At 39.4% G+C, this 19,034-nt stretch overlaps 1 protein-coding gene across 5 annotated transcripts in view; it reads right to left on the bottom strand.

Moving 5' to 3' along the window:
* sh2b3 (SH2B adaptor protein 3) overlaps nucleotides 1–19,034 on the bottom strand; it is a 53,401-nt gene extending 34,367 nt beyond the window's left edge. The window contains exons 1-3 of one of the 5 annotated variants that reach the window (XM_061038671.1): nucleotides 18,715–19,034; nucleotides 12,558–12,634; nucleotides 2,054–3,274 (exon numbers count right to left, since the gene is read on the bottom strand). In XM_061038671.1, coding sequence (XP_060894654.1) covers nucleotides 2,054–3,244 — 1,191 coding nt within the window. In that variant the 5' untranslated portion in view covers nucleotides 3,245–3,274; nucleotides 12,558–12,634; nucleotides 18,715–19,034. Of the gene's footprint in view, nucleotides 1–2,053; nucleotides 3,275–6,003; nucleotides 6,073–12,557; nucleotides 12,635–18,714 lie in introns of those variants that run through there. The other 4 variants (XM_061038673.1, XM_061038672.1, XM_061038675.1 and 1 more) reach the window with 4 other exon arrangements.

Below are 19,034 nucleotides of genomic sequence, written 5' to 3'. Positions count from 1 at the left end.
TCATGTATAGGCTTGTGTGGGTTTTCATATTATTGAGTGACACACACATAGATCTACAGAAAATGTACTCTGCACAAATTGAGGAAGCAGCCAGCTGTTAAACGCTTCAGTGTAGTTCTGAGAAGTAGCTTAAAAAACATTTTCAAGAACCACACGCGCGCACACACACACACACACACACACACACACACACACACACACACACACACACACACACACACACACACACACACACACACACACACACACACAAACAAAAGCGTCAGCCACTGATTATTATGCATACATGCAGTGAAAACTAGACACTCCTGACTCAAAAAAAAAAGAGGGCTTGATTCTAAAAACAGACTGAAGCTGTATTCCACCTCGGAAAGCATAAACATTTCAAAAAGCATTTATTGCTGTGTAATAACTATGGAATTAGAGCAAGGTTGTAATCAGCTTAGTTTAGCAGTAGTCTGGAACCAATGAGAGACAGCTAGCCTGGCCTTGTACATGATCAAATAATTCACTAACTGACACATATTTTGATTTTGGTGTGAGCTGTGTAGTCCTATTATTTATCATCAAAGCCGTCTCAGCTGGGTTATGATACTCAATGCAAGACTGGTTCTCTGAGATGAAAGTGGCATCAAACTTCTCTTAATTTAGGGACCAAATCTACAAAAATATTTCCCTACATTGAAACCTCTTCCTCTAGTTTATCTTAATTGATTATGAATCACAATTCTGTTGCTGATTCTTGACTTAAGATAGTAACTCCACTTTAAGCCACCTGTCAATTTAAATGTCTGCATCATTATGAAATAATTTCCCTCTAGTCATACTAACGTTGCATTTACCATTAACATAGATAGTATGGTAGCATGTGCATACAACTTAAAATCTTACTGTAACATCATAACTGCAATAAACTTCAAGTCATACATCAAATATCATTGCAACTCATTTGAGAACTTGTATTCTGAATCATGTTTACAGTTAATGAGTCATTACTAGAATGCGTGTACTGAGATATTACATTTTCACATTTGGTCTTAAAAACAATAGGAATAAGATAAGATTATGGATTCTGGTAAATCATGTGTATATTTCAGAGTCTGGTGAATATGAAATGTTGCAGACAGATACTGCATGTCAAGGAGTGTGCACACAATGTGTATGCATATCCAGTATTAACTTGCATTGTTGTATAAATAGTGGATCACCAACCATGGTTCGGGACGCATGTGAACCATGAATCAATGCCAAATTTATAAACATATCTATAATAAATACAACCGCTAAATCACTGTGCAGAGTCTGAGTTAAAAGAAGGCAGCATTTAAATAGTGCCATGTAGACTGTCTGTACAAATAGGAAGACATTACAGTCTTTTAGAATATATTTCGTGTAATTTCTGCAGACAAGCACACAGTAATGGGTTGTAAAGCGTTGATATTTCACATGCTTCTTCATCTTTTCTCACCCAATCTAAATCATGCAGTTTACAGCTGGTTGCCGCTTGTGTCAACAATCAGTGGCTTCATGTAAGTAACATTACAGCCTGTTCTAGTCTGCAGTAAATTTGCCAAAACTCCTTTACAGAGCACTGTGTTCAGCCCATAAAATGATGATATAGTTCCTGAAAGCACGCACCCCGTCACATAGCCTGCCCACAGGCACACACGTGTTCAACATCCTCTAAGCTCATATGAGAAAAAAAGATCACATCAATAGACTGAAAATAAGACTTCTGTAGATAACATCAAACTTGCTAGTCACAAAATTATTTTCTCATCTTGTGCTCTAAACAAAGCAATCCGATTTGTAACAGTAATCGGTGTCTCCACTGATGTAAACGCTTCTATTACTAAAAAATATATGTGCACTGACAAGAACACAATAGATGCGGAGAGAAGAGCATTTGAAATGGATGGGGGAAAAAACAAGATTTCATTAACACATATGTTTAAAGTTCAGCTTTGTAACTCCAATTCTGTTGTTTAATCCGTGTGATTTGGAATCCAGGACACCACTACGTATAAGTATAAGCATAAGCAGGTGTTCCTACCTTTGGAGGATCATAAAGCTCCAACTGGTATCTCTCCCCTCCTCCTCCTCTTCCTCCTCCTTGAGTGTCCCTGATCCTCCTGACCAGCAGGCGGCAGCGTTGCCAGCGAGGCTGAGAGTCTGAGATAGTGTCATCCACAAGCAAGTACCTCAGTGAACCCTCTTTACAGCAGCTGCTCACCTCTGACCTCCTCTGCCTCATGCTCCCGCCACGTAACCGACGGAAACGATCAAGGAAGTGAGAGGCTACCCCTGCCACAGTCACATGTGAAGAAGTTGGGGGAGTGGCTTCAGAGTTCAGACAAGAGGAAGAGTGAGAGGATGAGGAGGAAGACACTTCCTCATTTGTTGAGGAAATGCTGCCCACTCTGTCAGCAATATTTTGGGGGTTGTTGCTGTTGTAAGTAGTAGGGTTGCTAAGAGACAGGTCCTGGGATGAAGGGGGGCTGGGGACAGGCCGTTTCTTGAGAAGCCGTCTAACAGTCTGCCGGATTTGACTGACCGAGAAATGTGTAATGTCAGCATGTCCAGGGTTTGAGGTTGAGGATTCAGAGGAGTACCGTTGAGATACCTGCCGACGATCCGTGCCAGAGATGTCTTCGTTGCTACGGCTACGACTCAGCAGTGACCCGCTACCAATACAACGATTTGACCCTCTGAGCACCACCTGGTTTCCTGATAAAGAGCTTCCTGCAGGGCATCGTAGTGGCTGCTCCTGTTCGCGTCTCAACACCACAGGCTCAACTTTTGGTGACACTGGTGCAAATGGAGCAGCCCCTCCACTCGGCCGGCCCGCCTCTCGGTAATCCTGCACCCCCGACAAAGATGTTATCCGCAATCGACCGATTAAACCCTCGAAAGGAAGGGAAGTAGCTACTGGAGTGGTGGAGGAAGCGCTAATGGTATCATTAGAACCTGTGTTCTGGCTGAGCGGAGTGCCGTCTTTGTCGACCTCACAGCAGAAGTGCTGCTGGAATAGGTCGGTGAATTGCTTGGAAAAGGTCTCTGGTGGGAGCACGTCATGTTGCGGCCACTCTCTAGCGAAGCTCTGGTAGTGTCCGGCCAGCTGCCTGGCTGTGGCGATGGCATGCAGCTCGCAGAATTCCCTCCAGCCTCTTGGGGGTGCTGCCAAGCCTGGGCTTCCTCCTGCTGTTGTGGTGGTGTTGGCTGGATGGATAGTGTTACCATTCATTGCAGTAACCAGACCGGCTGAGAATCACTGCTGCCAAACAAAAAAGGTGGAAACAGAAAGAAGAGAATATAAGAAAAGACAGAACAGTGGTTGGAGAGGAGAGGGGGTAAAGGGGTCGATTTGGAAACAGGGGTGGAGGGATGGAGGGTTTAGACAAGAAAGAGAATAAAGATAAATGAGAAAAACAAAAGAGAGATATGGAAATGTAATTAGAGGCAAATCAAGATAATATGTAAATTACTGGAATACTCAATATTTAACTGGCTGAACAGTCCAAGCATGTCTTTGAATTACTTGAAAGTTTGAAACAGTTCAAACATTGAAAAAGGACAACCAGAAGTCTGATTTCATCTGGTCTCAGTCTTAAACAGCCTAAATTGGATTACATGGGCCTGCAAAGAATCTCTGGCAATCAACCAGTCACAGAGTATCTTAATAGATAAGGACGGCCATGGTTCACTCAAAGGACAATTGGTAAGCGTTCAATTTGTGGGGAAAAGAGTAGATTGAATCAAGAGCAGAAACCCTGTGAGTGCATATTTATATCAAGAGAACTTGTACTGGTGAATAAAGTGGAAAAAAAAAGTGGATAGTGAAGCTAAGTGGAATTCAATAAAGATGACTAAATCAGTTACAAAGTGCAGTGAAATGGATGAGAGAAGCAGAAGTTTTTAAAATGAATGAAAACAGTAATAAGTCATTCAGCCAGACACTGAATGAGGCCCTGGCTGAGGAAGTATGGTTAGAAAATTTCTCAATCAACCACACTGCCTGCTTGGCCATCTGTGTGTCTACATGTGACCTGCTTCAGTGTTCCTTCTGCTTTTTTTTCCTCACCCTGTTAGAGATTAAGTTTTCAGGCTTGAGTCTATATTCCAACTTCTGGCTTCATTGAGAAATATGCTGCTACATTATGCAGATATTGATACCCCCCCTAAATAAAAAAAACTCTACAAGTTCTCCAAAAAAGTTATTGTGAAGAGTATAACTAGAATGTTAAGTTACTCCTTTCTAGATGCTGATAATTCTTTGCCAATGAAAAGTCTATGCATTTTCCTTTTTTTTTTTATCTTATGTTATTTTAAACTTCCTCAAAATATTTGTGTGGTCTGACAGTGGAAAAAATAGTCAATAAATGTTTAATGGCTATGTGATTCAGTTTCAATTTCTTTTTTTTCTTTTTTACTTTGTGCAGCCATGCCCTCTAGTTGGTCTCCGCTCTTTGTTATCTGTTCTGTACTTTGTTTCACTCCTTTGTTTCTATTGCTGCATAGGGCTAGATAGTATGCCCTTAGTGTTGCCTTGGTAGGCTTCATGTGCCGTACTGAATATGAAGAAGACTGTGAAGCTGTGAAGAATGTGATACTGGTACTATACGACCGTTCTAGAAGCAGCACATAATAAACAGTACTAGTTAACAAAAGATCATTTGTACTATCATTGATTTGTGCTTTTATTTTTCATGCAACATGTAAAGTAACTCTGTGGAGTTGCTAGGCATTTAACTGTGAAGTGGAGTGATGCATACAGTTTAAAGTCCCATCATCACAGTTTAAAGTCCCATCATCAAATTAAGGTCAATCCCCGTCATCAAATGTTTTGAAGCAGCTTCCATCACTATTCTGTGCATACGATAACAAAAGAGAAAAAAGGCGATTTCTGCTCTTCTACAGTGTACTGTACATGCTGTGTCCTATAATAATAACGTTATTTGTGTCCTAGCCACCATGGTTAACAATATGCTATTTTGTATGACAGAAGAACTGAGACAGTGGTTTAAGTAAACCACATATTTCATCAGAAGAGAGGTCTACCCCTGTCCTTCACCTTCTCAATCATTCTATTACAGTTTCCTTGATGTTTGTGTATATTGTTGACTGTGAGAATACTCAAACCCCATGTTTAAAAGTGATCAGGAGGAGGAAGGACACATTTTCAAAAGAACCACAACTGGCCCAAGCTGATGCAAGATTAGAGCTTCTTGGTTTATGAGGACAACCCATAGATGATCTCATGTTGCATAATCTGCCGCAGACTAGCTAGATTTTCACAAGAGTGTAGCTTTAAAAATTACTTAAATTAAGTAAGGTTAAAATATATAGCAAGTAGAGGTGGGGTAAAAAATCGTATCGCAATATTTTGTGTAGGGATATTATATCGTCTCATGGCAGCCAAGTATCGATATTTTTAACATGATATTTTAGATATGCTTTTTTTTTTTTTACTGCTTAAGGGGTTGCACAATTCATTTTGAACAAGTTGCATTGTTAAGAATTTATGTTAAAGTTCAATTAGACTGAAATACAAATAAAAAGACTGAAGTGAGAACAGTTCTTGGTTTAGTTTAGTGTAGTGGACATAATATGCAGTTAAAAAGCTTTATAGCAATATAGTGTATCACAATTCTCAGCATATCGCAAAATGTTAAAAATCACAATAGAATCGTATTGTGTCTCGAGTATCGCGATAATATTGTATCGTGGGGACTCTGGTGATTCCCACCCCTAATAGCAAGTGGGTCGTTTTTTCAGAATTAAACGCGACAGGGTGAGCAGGACTTTGAGGCAGAGGGGTCTTGTCTCACCCTGCCAGGGTTCCTCTGTGAGGTCAAATCTTGTACTTAACTTTTTTCATTTCAATACTGCCCATGCTACTTATGCTTTCCATAAAAGAGCCGCTGAACAGACATCATAAAGAGCAAGTTTAGCATTTAGCATTTTATCAATCTCAAAACTACGACACATGTCCACGATACATACCATTTTCCTCCAGCGCAGCAGAAAAGGGTCTTTTCTAAATACAGGAAGTATGAATGTTTGTCTGCGTTATGTGTGTGTGATGTAAAGCACGTGTGTGTGAGTGCGTGTGTGTGTGTGGGGGGGGGGGGGTGTCAGGCTTTGGTCCAATAGATCACAGGAAACCACAAGAAATAAGGGGGGGGTTCGTTGTGGTTGGGCCAAACATGGAGCAACATGTCTTGTTATCTCTCTGTTAATTTCTCCCTCCCTCTCCACGTTCTGAGTGACGACATTTAAGAAGAAACACTTTTGAGATCTTGACACGCAGTAAAGCTTCCTATTTTTCATTGAACGTACCCAGGGACACGCGTACGTCAGTGAGGGAGTGAAAACTTGGCAGCGTTACATATTGCGTCACTAAAGCTCCTGGATGTGAACTGTCACAACAACTAATCCCCTTCCTGTACTTTTTCAGAGCATGCTCAGTGCGTGCCACCTTGTGCCCCTCCAGCTGGCCCCCCCAGAAGCCTGTTTCTATCTGCCTGGCCAGCCCAGGGATGACTCAGCACTGACATAATATGCACACACAGACATACAGTATGCAGTACACACACATCTGCAGACACACACTTCCTCTGGTTGGATCCCTATGGGGGTTTGACAGTCTCTGTTCCCATGGTTTTTCCTTTCTGCTCATCCTCTCTGTCCTCTGTTATGAGGATTTCCAGATCCTTTACTTTCACCTTGGCTGAGGGGCCTAACAGGGCCGAAAAAGGTTGACACAGTTTTGTCTCCACTTTCCCTAAGCTGCAAAATAGAAAATCTTTCTTGCACAACAGATTTAACGTTTCTGCTTTCGCTCCTTTCCTCACTTTTCCCATAAATTCCAACTCCTTTTCTCAATGCCTACATTATTCTCTGTGACACAAGCCCCTGATTGCTTTCTTTGTCTCCCTCATGTGCTTTCAGAAATCTGGCCTAGCTTTTCCTGCAGCATCGCACACAACAAGCAGCCAGAGAAACTGCTGTCCTGATGTCGACATCAGTTGCTGGTTTGTTGGCAAGAAAAAATATATTGTTTAACCAATATGTTCCTTGAGCTGCAGCTCAACTGCTGTCAAAAAGGTAAAAATCAAATAGTGACATCAACAACACTTAGACATTATTTGTCTTTGTTTGACAAACACACAGGTGCCTGAAAAAATAGGCAACCGAGAAAACAGCCTGTTTTGATAACTAACAATAGCAATCAGATGTAAGGACTGGCTGCTGGGGTCAATGTTAAATCAAATGGTATATTGAATGTTTTTGTTTTGGTTAGACATAACACTGGATTTGAAAGCAAATCTTCCAGAAACTAGGGATCAATTAATACTTTAAATAACTGATGTCATGCTATCCAGAGTGAATGTCAGGAGGCTTGTCTATCCTCTAAATACATCATTTCAGAATTAAAGTTTAAACTCTGACCTAAATTGGTGAAACATGTTAAGACTTAGTTCAAGTGATCAGCCCTAAACACATTTTTTTTTTTTAAAGTAAAACAAAAATGCTTAGCATAAATCTTACCTTCCCTTCTACAGTGTTGCGCCAAACACCAAAAGTGAAAGTAAACTATCCTTTTTTTCTAGCAACAGCTAAAACTGACTTTGATCAAGCAGGAAGGAAACAGGATGCATTAAAGACACACGAGAATTGAGCTAGTCAGCATGAGTGACCACATGACCCATGGTTAGCTCAATGAGTGGAAGCTTCGATCAACCTTAGGCCATTCAAGGGTTTGTCTGGTGCTTTGGTATGTCACTACTACCAAAAGGTGTCCTGACAAAATAACATGGAGCTGGCAGAAAGCTTAATGTGGCCAGTGAGTCCCCCTGGCTATGTCCTATTAGGAGCAGATCCATGACATTATTTGTGTTATTTAAAAGTTTAAATGTCAGTATCGATAAATAACCAGAAAAACATTGAGTTTATAAAAAATAACAGAGCTGTTAAAATATATTTTTTTGTGCAAAACCAAAGGCCTTCATATCAACAAAGACACAGAGAGACTGAAGCTGTTAAAACAGGCAGAGAGTTATCAGTGCTGCAGGTGGAAGCCCTGTTGCTGGGAGGTCCTATTTATATCTCAAGAGCTTGGTATCAGCTCTCACACACCACTGTGTGCTCCACGTTGTCCTAAGTTGGGAGCAGCTCTTGTTTGAAGTAACAGACACACATATACAAACACACACACACACACACACACACACACACACACACACACACACACACACACACACACACACACACACACACACACACACACACACACAGGCACAAAAGGGGTCTTTGAGCTTTCAGGCCATGTATTCATAGAAGGATGCATGCTAATGTTAGTGAAAAATTTGCTGAGATTCAGCAATTAACCAAGACTGGTGGAGATCAATAGAAAAAAAAAACTTTGTATAGCTTAATTCATTTGATATGTTTCTACTTCTTATTTTAATAAAGTAATAATAAAGCAAATACACAGGTCATAAAAGTGTTTTATTGTTTATGTATGATTTTTCGTATTTCTTTTTAGCTCAAATTAAAACTTTTTATGGGGTTACTTTTTCAGTGAAAATAAGTCATAAACTAAGAAATTCCTTGCAGGTTAACTTACATTGTTTGTCAGGCCCACATAAAGACACGGACAAAGCTTTGGAATGAGTTGCCTGACAATCTGTGCACACAGGTTGTGCTCCTTATGTTCATACTCATTATATAGAATGCAATTTACAGCTAGCCACACACCTTGACCTGCATATATAGCCCAAGCCTTATAACTATGATAGGCCGGATCTGATCTATTGCTTGCGGCTCAATTAGTCTGCATGGCGTCAAGGCTCTGTGAGACATCAAACACAACAGATTTTCCCGTAAAACTGGTGTGGGGAAAAAAAAAATTAGAAAAGAGCGGCAACATGTGCAACACAAGGTTTAGGATGAAAAACAGATTTTGTTACAACCTTTGAATTTTCATTTCCTGAATCACTGGATGAATCACAGAGTCAGAGGCGATACGTTCAGAAGGCAGGGAGAGAGTAAGTGAGTGTGTGAGGACAGTTAAGGGGGGGTTTTGGAAAGAAAAGAGCAGGGAGGGAATCAAACAAGAACGGGAAGAGGAGGAGACAGAGATAGACAGAAAGACAGATGGAGGGGGATAATGAGAAGGCAGGCAGGAAGTGAGAAATACAGAGCACAAGAAAGGCAAAAAAAGGGGAGGAGACGGCGCCAGGTTTGTGGGTGAAGGTCCAGGTGGCAAAGCAAAAGAGGAACAGAGACCAAAGGATCTGTGGGCTGCTCTGCCCGGGCAGCAATCACAGCTACAGGAAGCCCTGCCCTGCCCTGGCAAGCAGAGAGTAGTGCACACATGCAAAGACCAAGTGCACACTTATACACACACACAACTGAACTCTTACATTGGGGCTGGAAACACCACTTGGATATCAATGTTAAACTGTCCTTACTCTAAATGTAATGGGATTGTAGTTCTTTTACTTTGAAAGCTGAAATTTAAACACATGAAAGAGACAGGTGGCACTGAAGAGTGACACTTAAAAGGTATTGTTCTGGTTTAGCAGCTGGTCATCGTATCTTAACATAAGGACTGAAAATGAGGGGAGAGAGGCTTAGCTCTGTCCTTGGGAAGGCTGTAACTCATGATTATAAGTATTTATCAGTAATGGCCTGTGTTCACTAACGCTGTTTTATCCTTTATTTTCTGTACAAAACCATGCAGTTCAGTGTTTTCAGCCCCCACAGAAAAACTTGGCATTAGCTGTTTTTTGTCACTGCACTCACAGTGCTATCAGTTGAAAATAGTAAATGATTGCTCCCAATCAAAATCAAGTAGTGACAGGACTTCTGATATCTATCTGATGACTATAACACTGGGGGAGGACGGAGTAATCTGACTAATCTTTTAGAGGGTACAAGTTCCAGATCATGAGCTGCTGCTTACGCCAGGACATTATTCCTTTGCACGTTTTATGCTTTCTTGGTGAATTATCTTGACAGAGGGGAGAATACAATTTTCTTTGATACAGGTGATACACTTTCTGCATTTTTTACTTGATATTGATTCATCACACAGACTATAAGAGCAGAAATAGAAACAACAGCCAATTAGTCTGCAGTCTTTTGCTCTCGTATCGTCTGATACACAGGTGAAGAAAAAAAAAGTTAAAGATCTATATTTTTAAAGAAGAACCTAGGGGTACAAAACCATGGTTAAGCTTAATCTCCAAACATCCTGAAATGAATGAGGAGATAGTTGAAGAAAAAAATGTAAATCATATTTAATTTAGTTGCTGCTCTCTTCAAGTATCATCTTTGCCGCAGAGCATTGAAAAGACACTGATTTTAAATCTGAATTGGCTTTATTTACTGTTCAGATCATTTGGATTATGTAACAAAATGACTGAAAATTTAAAATTGGTAATCTTCATCAATAAACAAGCTAAAAGCCTAGATACAGCAAGCAGCTCGGCTCATAGCCCCTGCTGGCATCATTCACTTATTTTCACTTTAAGATAGTTGGTTTTTTATTTTTTACTTTGTATTTTACACGTTTATAATTGTGAGATGTCTGTTTCGGATATGAAAAAAATCTCTGCTGATAACTTGTCCCCCAACCCCAACAACTCTATTCCATCCTTGCCATATTAGACACAAACAAATATTTAGCAAGATAAAAGTAAGTAGAAACTCACAAACAACTATTATGCAAGTCTGTTATCAAAGAAAAAGCCAAGACATTTCCACCATAACAGTAACTATTCAATATTGTTTTGACAGGCAAAACAGCCTGTTCCCCTGTTGGCCAACACCAGTTAACACAAACTGACACCATGTGACCCTTTTTCCATTCCTTTTCACCAAATGTTTTATACTTGAGCGCAATAAGCAATGTATGATGCAGAACTAGCATAACCAACAACCAGTCCAACAGATTTAGCTAAAAGTTCAGATTGATCAGCAACATGAAAGAAGAAAAGGGCCCAAACAAGAAGGACCTGCAGATACAGTGTTCCTGTTTGTGTGAAGTGAGATGTGAAAGAGCTTTGATAATGAACAGAGCAGAATGCGAGACGCACATGGCTTACATAATTGAAGCACATACTGTAAAGAAGGAAGTTGGGCTGAAACATGAGACGACTTCAGCTTAGATAACCTTAACTTCCCATAGCCTGAGGAGAGCATCAGCTGATTCAGGGTAAAACAACAGAGGTGAGACTCAGTTCAAGTCTGCGGCGAAGAAAAATGGATCAATAAAGGAAACAACTTTTTTTCTACACAGGTATCAATACCGTTAAATATGTCTGCTGTCAAAGTTAAGTACAGGTCATAGTTATTTAATGAGAAGAAACAACATCAAACAGTTTGTTTAACACATTATGTAAAGAGAAATAAATGCTCAAATATCCCACACTACACTGCTCTGGGGCGAGAACAACCTTTAATCTTCCAAGTTTGGCATTTAGAGGAGCTGATGCCCTTATCCCCATGGCTTTGGGGAACATATTCACTAATGCAGAAAAAGCTTCTTTTCTAAATCAGAAACTTTTTTCAGTAACACACTTAGGTTACACTTCTTCAGTGTTAACTTGGTACTTAAAATGATGTGTATTTGAATAATACTGACTCTTTATTATACATTGTAAAGCATTTTTCTATTCTTAATTGTGCATGACTATAACTAATTGCCATAAAAAGTGTTTTCCTCTCAATATGCTCCAAATTCTCTCTTATTGATAGTAAACTAGGAAGTTGTTGAGCTTGAATCTAAAACGTTTTGTTCGGTACGGGTTAATTAGTAGATGAACCACAAAACATATCAATGCTTAATAAGATTGTAACTCATGAATAGTAACTTCCATATTTACAATCAGGAAGCAGAAATTAGATGTATTTAGAGAGAAAATAGTGATGCAAAAAGGTGTTCATATGTGCTTTACAATGACAAAGAGCAAATCTACTAGTAATATGCATGCTTGTAACCAACTAGATCAATTTGTTTTGCATCTATCGTTTGATAAACAACAAGTGGTATTCTTCTTAGCTGTAAGCTAGCAAAGACTGATCTTTTGTATTGCATATGCATTTTGTTGTTCTCATGTGTAGGCAGAATACTTTTGGGTACCATAGGGTTTTTGTTTTGGTTGGAGTATTCCCTAGCTCTGTCCTACATTCCCACAACAATGCAGGCTCCAACACAACACAATGCTGCTATTCTTAAGACGCACAGAAATAAAGCCCGGCAGCTTTCTGGCCATTTCCTGAGGCCTGGGAACGGAGAGAGGGAGGCAGGTTGGGAAAAGGCAAAACTAAACAAGAGCGGCTGGATCTATGACGGCAAGGAAATTGTTCAGCACAGTCAAGGATTTCAAGTCGGAAATCAACTGTATGTTCGAGGATCAAGACCACTTTTACCAGCTCTACTGCAGTAGAATGGACATCTAGGGCTAATCTTAAAAAGAAAACAGAATATATACAGCATATGATCATTATGTGTCTAGTAATTTTCAATAACCAAGTAAAATTCTCACCATCAAGCATCCTTCCAGCTGTCCTGCATGCTACCAATGACAAAACGTCTCTCCACAGCCTGCAGTCTATCATTATCCTGCAAAGACAGACCCTGGCATGTCAAGGAAATACTAAAATATAGGGCTCCCAGAGACATAATGACAGGCAAAAAATGAATACAGACAAGTTCAGGATTTGGCTATGGCTGTATGGATACACTTAATGTGTGCGGAGAAAAAAGACGAAGGGAACCCGGTCAGTTAGTGACTGTCAGGCACCGAAAACAACCTGTCTTTTTGTCCCTTTTTATGCAGTTCGTTCATTCATAACACCATGCTATCAATTCTTAAACCTAACTTTTAGGGCTGAGCGGTATGGACAAAAAAAAAAGTATGAGTAAAACAGATCTAACTTCTTATGAGATGCTTCTACTGTTAGTTCCTGTCAGTGCAACACCATAACTAAATGCTTTTCTTCTTCATTGTTTTATCACGTGAGCAGATAGTTTTGGAGCAGCCTTCAGACTAAGAGACGCTGCTCTGCCTCACATTGTCAGGTGTCAAGCTGCCCTCTGTTTCTATCCCCATTCTCAGCTTCCATCACAGCTTCTGTTGTGGTTTGTAATCATTTTTCGGCTGGGTTTGTAAAGTTTACAGCCTGCCAAATTATGGGAAATAATTGTGCAAAGATTAAACTCCGTAAATTCAGCTAAGGCTCTTTATGAATGATGAAAACTAGATGCCATATATTGATACATCAGGATATTGTCATCCTGACTGCTGTGATGCAATTATCGAATCCCTGGTGTCAAAAATTTAGGTTTTAATTTTAAAAAGTACTGTGCCCCAAACAGATTCTCCTGCCAGTTTGACTCAGCATGTCACTAATGATTCCTCACAGTGGCACTTGTGACCTGAATGAGGGTAACGTGAACAAAAGTACCGTAATTGTCCAAAGAGGAAGTTGACAGCAGGATACTGTTGGGCAGTGGTTAAAATAAGTTAATCTTCAAAGCATGGTAAGAAGTTAATCTAACATCAAATTGAAGTGTACGAATCAAGATATATCGTTGTATAATTATCTTGCAAAAACAACATCAATTGCATCTTTATCTTATTTTGGGCCTTGCATCATTGTGTCATACCGTTAGAATACGATTCCTAACCTAAGTGATAATAATTATCAAGTTTTATGGGAAGTCAACTGATCTGTTCATTAATGACTTCCTTAATTCATTTATTAATAGTTGGTCTATAGCATCAATTAGTCCTACGTAAACACATTTACACAAACATCTTAATATTTTGGGAAATTATTAAATTGTGGCCAATGGCCATATGACCAATAGACACTTCGCAAAAATCATATTGTCTAATGTACCACGCTCACTGTAATACAGAAAAAATGTCTGATTTTGTCCTGCAAACACATTTTAAACCCCAGAATAATAAACAAAGATAGACTGTTTACCATACAGAACATTGAATACACATACACTGAATAACTCAACAGTTAGATGTTGTCTCTTTGCAACAAAGCCACCAAAAGCTGACCTCAACATATTACTGGAAGCCTTAAATACAGGCTCAGTTTCTGAAAAGCAGAAAACAACAATCCATCATTCACAACTTGGTCGAGTCAATTCAATACAATTCGGCCAATTCAAGCTCTGCAGACTCAAATGTTCCAGCCGGGGAGAGTACGACACAAATCTCTGCCTGAAATCCACAAAGCACTTTAAGAATGAGTCATCACTACTCATGATGTCTTTATGATTCATTCTGAAGAACTATGATTAAGATGTGAGATATTAAAAGATGTGAAATATTAAATATTGTATATGTGTGTGTGTAAGTGTGTAGGTGTTATTTGAGGGGTTGAGGTAGGAGGTAATTGACTCCTTCAGGCGCATTGTTCAACTGTGAATCATCAGCTGGCATCTGGCTTCCTGGAAGATAAATTCAGGAGTTATAAACTTTTCCACACTGGGACTAATGATGAGCTTAGTGAGTTCACACTTTTAAAAAAAACACCCCTTTATGTCACAACAAAATCTGCCAAGAATCATTTGTTGTACTTCTTTGTATTGTTTTAGAGCTTATATGTGACATGATGCATGTGAGAATCTGTGTTCCTACTTTCACTTCAACTACGTGACTTGCATTTCTGCTATTGACATAGGAACTAAAACAAAAACATTGTATGCATGTGGGAAGCTGCTTATTTTTTTTCATTTAATTGAACAGTTGTTTGGTTGATAACATGTTGTGAAATCACAGCATTCAAAATGTTTATAGTCAATGTGCTGTGTTCAGTTTTTTTTTTGTCTGAACAACTGGCAATAGCTAATGATTTTAAAAATAACAGAAGCAACAAATCCTCACATTTGAAGATCCATGAGCTCTAACTACGAGGGCTGGTATCTAAACTCGATACCATTGGGTACAAACTGAAACTGCTCCATTAAACAGTATTATATTAGATTTTTCAAAGGCCTAGGAAATGCAAAAAAAACTGTACGGTTTTGCTTGTAACCATCACAGCAAGCATCCATTGATATAATGAGCCGTGTGTTTGGATCAGAGCAGCAGCAGCTCTAACCCATACAGGCTGTTGTGTGGTAAAGTGTAGCTTGGTATAATTGACTCGTGGCAGTTAAAAGGTATTTGTGTAAAAAATCAAAATCCTGTGTTGAGGCATTGGAATTTAAGAGTCAAGATAATATGCATGATGGTTATTGATCTTTATCAGCCACATCTTCCTTCGTCTTTTCTCCTTTCATGCTACCAAAACTGAAAGTCACCACCACAGGCTTTTTTTCTTCAGAAAAGTTTAAATGGACAACTTGGACAATCAACACTATAAACCAACCCCACATTTCATCTTTGGTGTTTAAATACACAGAAACATACGATAATCAATGAATCTAATAATACATACCAAGAGCCTATAACAACATCCTCACACTGCTGCAGCTAAATCGGGCCTGGAGAGCACTGGAGTAAACGCACACAAATACACACAGCCTCTAATTATTGCTGCTTTGGAGAAAAACACACAGGCATGCATGTCTGCCCCCCACCCAAACGCTTGCACAAAGCGTGCACACACACGCAAACTTAACCCCACTGTATTCCTTCCTCTGTGTGTGTGTGTGTGTGTGTGTGTGTGTGTGTGTGTGTGTGTGTGTGTGTGTGGTGTGAGTCCAGAGTTAAGGCTGAGATTTTTAGGATTAGCTGTCTGGGTGGCCAAGTGTTCTCGAGTCACATCTCACATAAAGACTCACAAACTGCTAGAAAACATGTGTGTTACACTGTAGAATGCCCTTATTGACACCAGTAAAGAGCTTTCTTTTTCATTTTCTGCCCTAATGTGCCCCATTTTCTGCCCTAATTTGTGACTTCCGTCCTTCTCGGTCATTCTTCTCATGAGGATTTCTACTCCTGTCTGTCTGAAAATTAATCTCCACGGTTCCTCTCTTCCTTCCCCCCTCCTTTATTTTCCTCTTTCTTAGAACCCCTGAGGTAGGAAGCAGAGCTGGCTTCTGATAACATCGACTTGGAACCATGATACTGTCTGAGTCACAGTTGTTAACCAAGGTTCCTGTCCATTATTTATTTTTTCACATCTTTAAGAACTGCTGCATTTTTATATGACCAAATATTCACAGAGCCAAAAAAAGCACTGATAAAATAACTACGAAAATGTTGGGATTCCATGCAAGTTCAGTCTTTTCTTTCAGGGAAAAATCTTTCAGACATACAAAGACAATATTGATTTGTGGTGCATAAAATCCCCCAACAACATAATCATGTCATGTTGGAGAAAATCCTATTATATTCATGCCGAACAAGTGTCATCCCCCTTTCTTGGGAAAGTCCAAGAATGCTTGGTGATGAAAATGTAGGGCAGAAATTATCTAATGATAGAGCAGTTATATGATTACTATATTTATGTTACGCTATGTATTCGTTATTTGTACAGGCAGAATTTAACTTATCTATATCACTGAGAAAAGGAGAAATGACGACAGCAATGACATTTCCAAACTTTGAGAGACTAAGGAAGTCTGTAAACACTTTTTTGAATTCCTCATCAATGGTTGCAACTGTATACCAAATAGGGTAGTTTAAATTATAGGCAACCTTTTGTCTGGGGCCGACAATCCTCCATGGAAAATATTATGTGCACCAAGCTGGTGTTACTTCCCCCCTGGAGGCATGTTTTTCTGTCTTTGTGCTTCAGTGATTCAAGGTGTTACAACTGTCACATATCAATGACTGAAAAAACAAAGAATGCTGACCTCAACCTGGTGCTGGGATTACTTCAGAAGGTAAATGTACCATAAAAACATGTTTTTATGTGTCTACAGTAGAAGATAAACTTTTAGAGAATGCCTGGAAATGAGGCACACCTGGTGACCGGATGATACTTTGGAAGGGCGTGCTACAAGAAGACATATGATGCAATAAGACAAAATGTTCACTGCTATATCTTGAGATGTATTAGGTCCATTGTGGGTAATGTTGCAAAAAGTATACACAATATATTTATGGCAATATAAAAATTTGATGTGGTATTTAACTGAATGTATAAGCTACAATACAGACTTCTCATTGACTGTAATCAATAAAACTATGTTAGTTAAGTAGGCTACTAAACCAAAATTACAGCTGCCACAATTAGTTGATTTATTATTAATAAGTAATTCAAAATAAATTTGAACAATTAGATGTACAGTAATTATACAGTAGTTATACATGTAGAGGTATAATGTTTATATATAGGACTTATTTGCCCAACACTTGCTAAGTAACAGCATGGGTGTACTGGGAATTCAACATACCGGTACATTATTGCTAATTGTAACAGAAGGAAGTCAGGTTTGATAGACAAAAAGTACTTCATCACGCATAGCCTATTTATTTAAGTTATAGCTGTAGCACCAGAAAGATTGATTTGTGTCTCAATTTATGTTTCTGAAACTAAATCTGCTAGTCAAACAGACATCTGATGTTAAGTAGTCCTAACATCAGATTGGATGGGTGTAGTTTAGTCCCGTTATATTCATTTTATAGAAATGCATCAGAGAAGAAGAAGGAGAAGGTAAGAAGCACTTTTTTTGTTTATTGTTTTACTTGTTTACTTTTACTCCGACAGAGTTTCAAACACTACTTTTCTTGTAAAAAGGCACTTTAAGTTTACGTTAATATCAATATTAATATAATAATATAATATATAATAATATCAATAACATGTACAGAAAGCAAGTATACTTTGAGTGTACTCAGAGTTTCAAATCATAAACACATTAGTTTGAAATAATAATCTTCTTTACACAAACCTGCATACACACCAGGACACACATATAGACAGATATGAATAGAAATAAATCTCCTCCAAAACACACACACACACACACACACACACACACACACACACACACAGGTTTGATTTACTGCTACTCACACAGATAGTCCTGTATTGTGAAACCATGTGGGGTTCCTGTTATCAAGTCATGAGGGGTGACCACCGACACTCAGGCGTGAGCAACATACATAACCTGTAGGGTCTGCAACACCTGCAATAACGTTCAAATCCCAGCAGAACAACTAATAATGTGCTTGTTATTAGTCGGGGAATACAGGTCGGTTGTTCGACTTGTTAATTGTCCAGACCCTGATATGGCACATTCACATGTAGTCATAACAGGGTTCAAATTGCGACATCACCATGGCGACCATCGATGACTGATTTGCGCCAAATAATGGGGGAAAAATGACACCGAAATGCAAGCACTCTCTCTCTCTCTCTCTCAAAAAAAGTTGCAAATAAAGCAGGTTTTGAGTGCTTATTCTGTGCAAAGTATCCTCTTTAATGTGTCGCCTAGCAGCTCAAGGACACAAAATCCGGCTGAGGTCGTGTGACAGGACTCTATCTTAAGAGAAACTTTACTTTTTGGACAGAGAAAAGTCTTCATCAGCACAACCACTAAGCCCTTAAGAGCTACCAGAGGCCACTTTTGGACGATTATTCGTGATGAAAATCCATGTCCACATAGTCCTGTGCTCTGTCTTTTGGGGGTTCTCGCCCCATGAGGGCACAGTAATAACTAGTTTAGTACTGGTGTAAGCACATTAACATTTAAAAGGTAACAAAAGCTGACAACATACTCACATTCTCCGTTATCTCGGACGGGCACCCACCGCAGCACGACGACTAACCAACAAGTTGGACTTCGCATAACGGAAATGTGTCGAGAAGCATCTAAAGTAACTCAAAACGACGTCGGCGAGGAGCAAAAGAAACTGGACACCGGAGGAGAAGCTGCGTGACAAAAAGCTCGTAGCTGCCTCTCTCATTGTGAGTGCCCTTGACGGTTCCTCAAAGTAAATGAAAAAAAAAAAGAGGAATGAAAACTTTTAGCCACGAACTTGACGCTGGAAGAGTGGCGACTCCTCATTTCCGTTGTCAAAAATGTGCCGCGGTCCAGCTCC

The sequence above is a fragment of the Labrus mixtus genome, chromosome 5, assembly GCF_963584025.1.
Source record: "Labrus mixtus chromosome 5, fLabMix1.1, whole genome shotgun sequence".
Classification (NCBI taxonomy): Eukaryota; Metazoa; Chordata; class Actinopteri; order Labriformes; family Labridae; genus Labrus; species Labrus mixtus.
The sequence above is the reverse complement of the archived record's forward strand: the minus strand, read 5'-3'. Positions and strand labels throughout refer to the sequence as shown.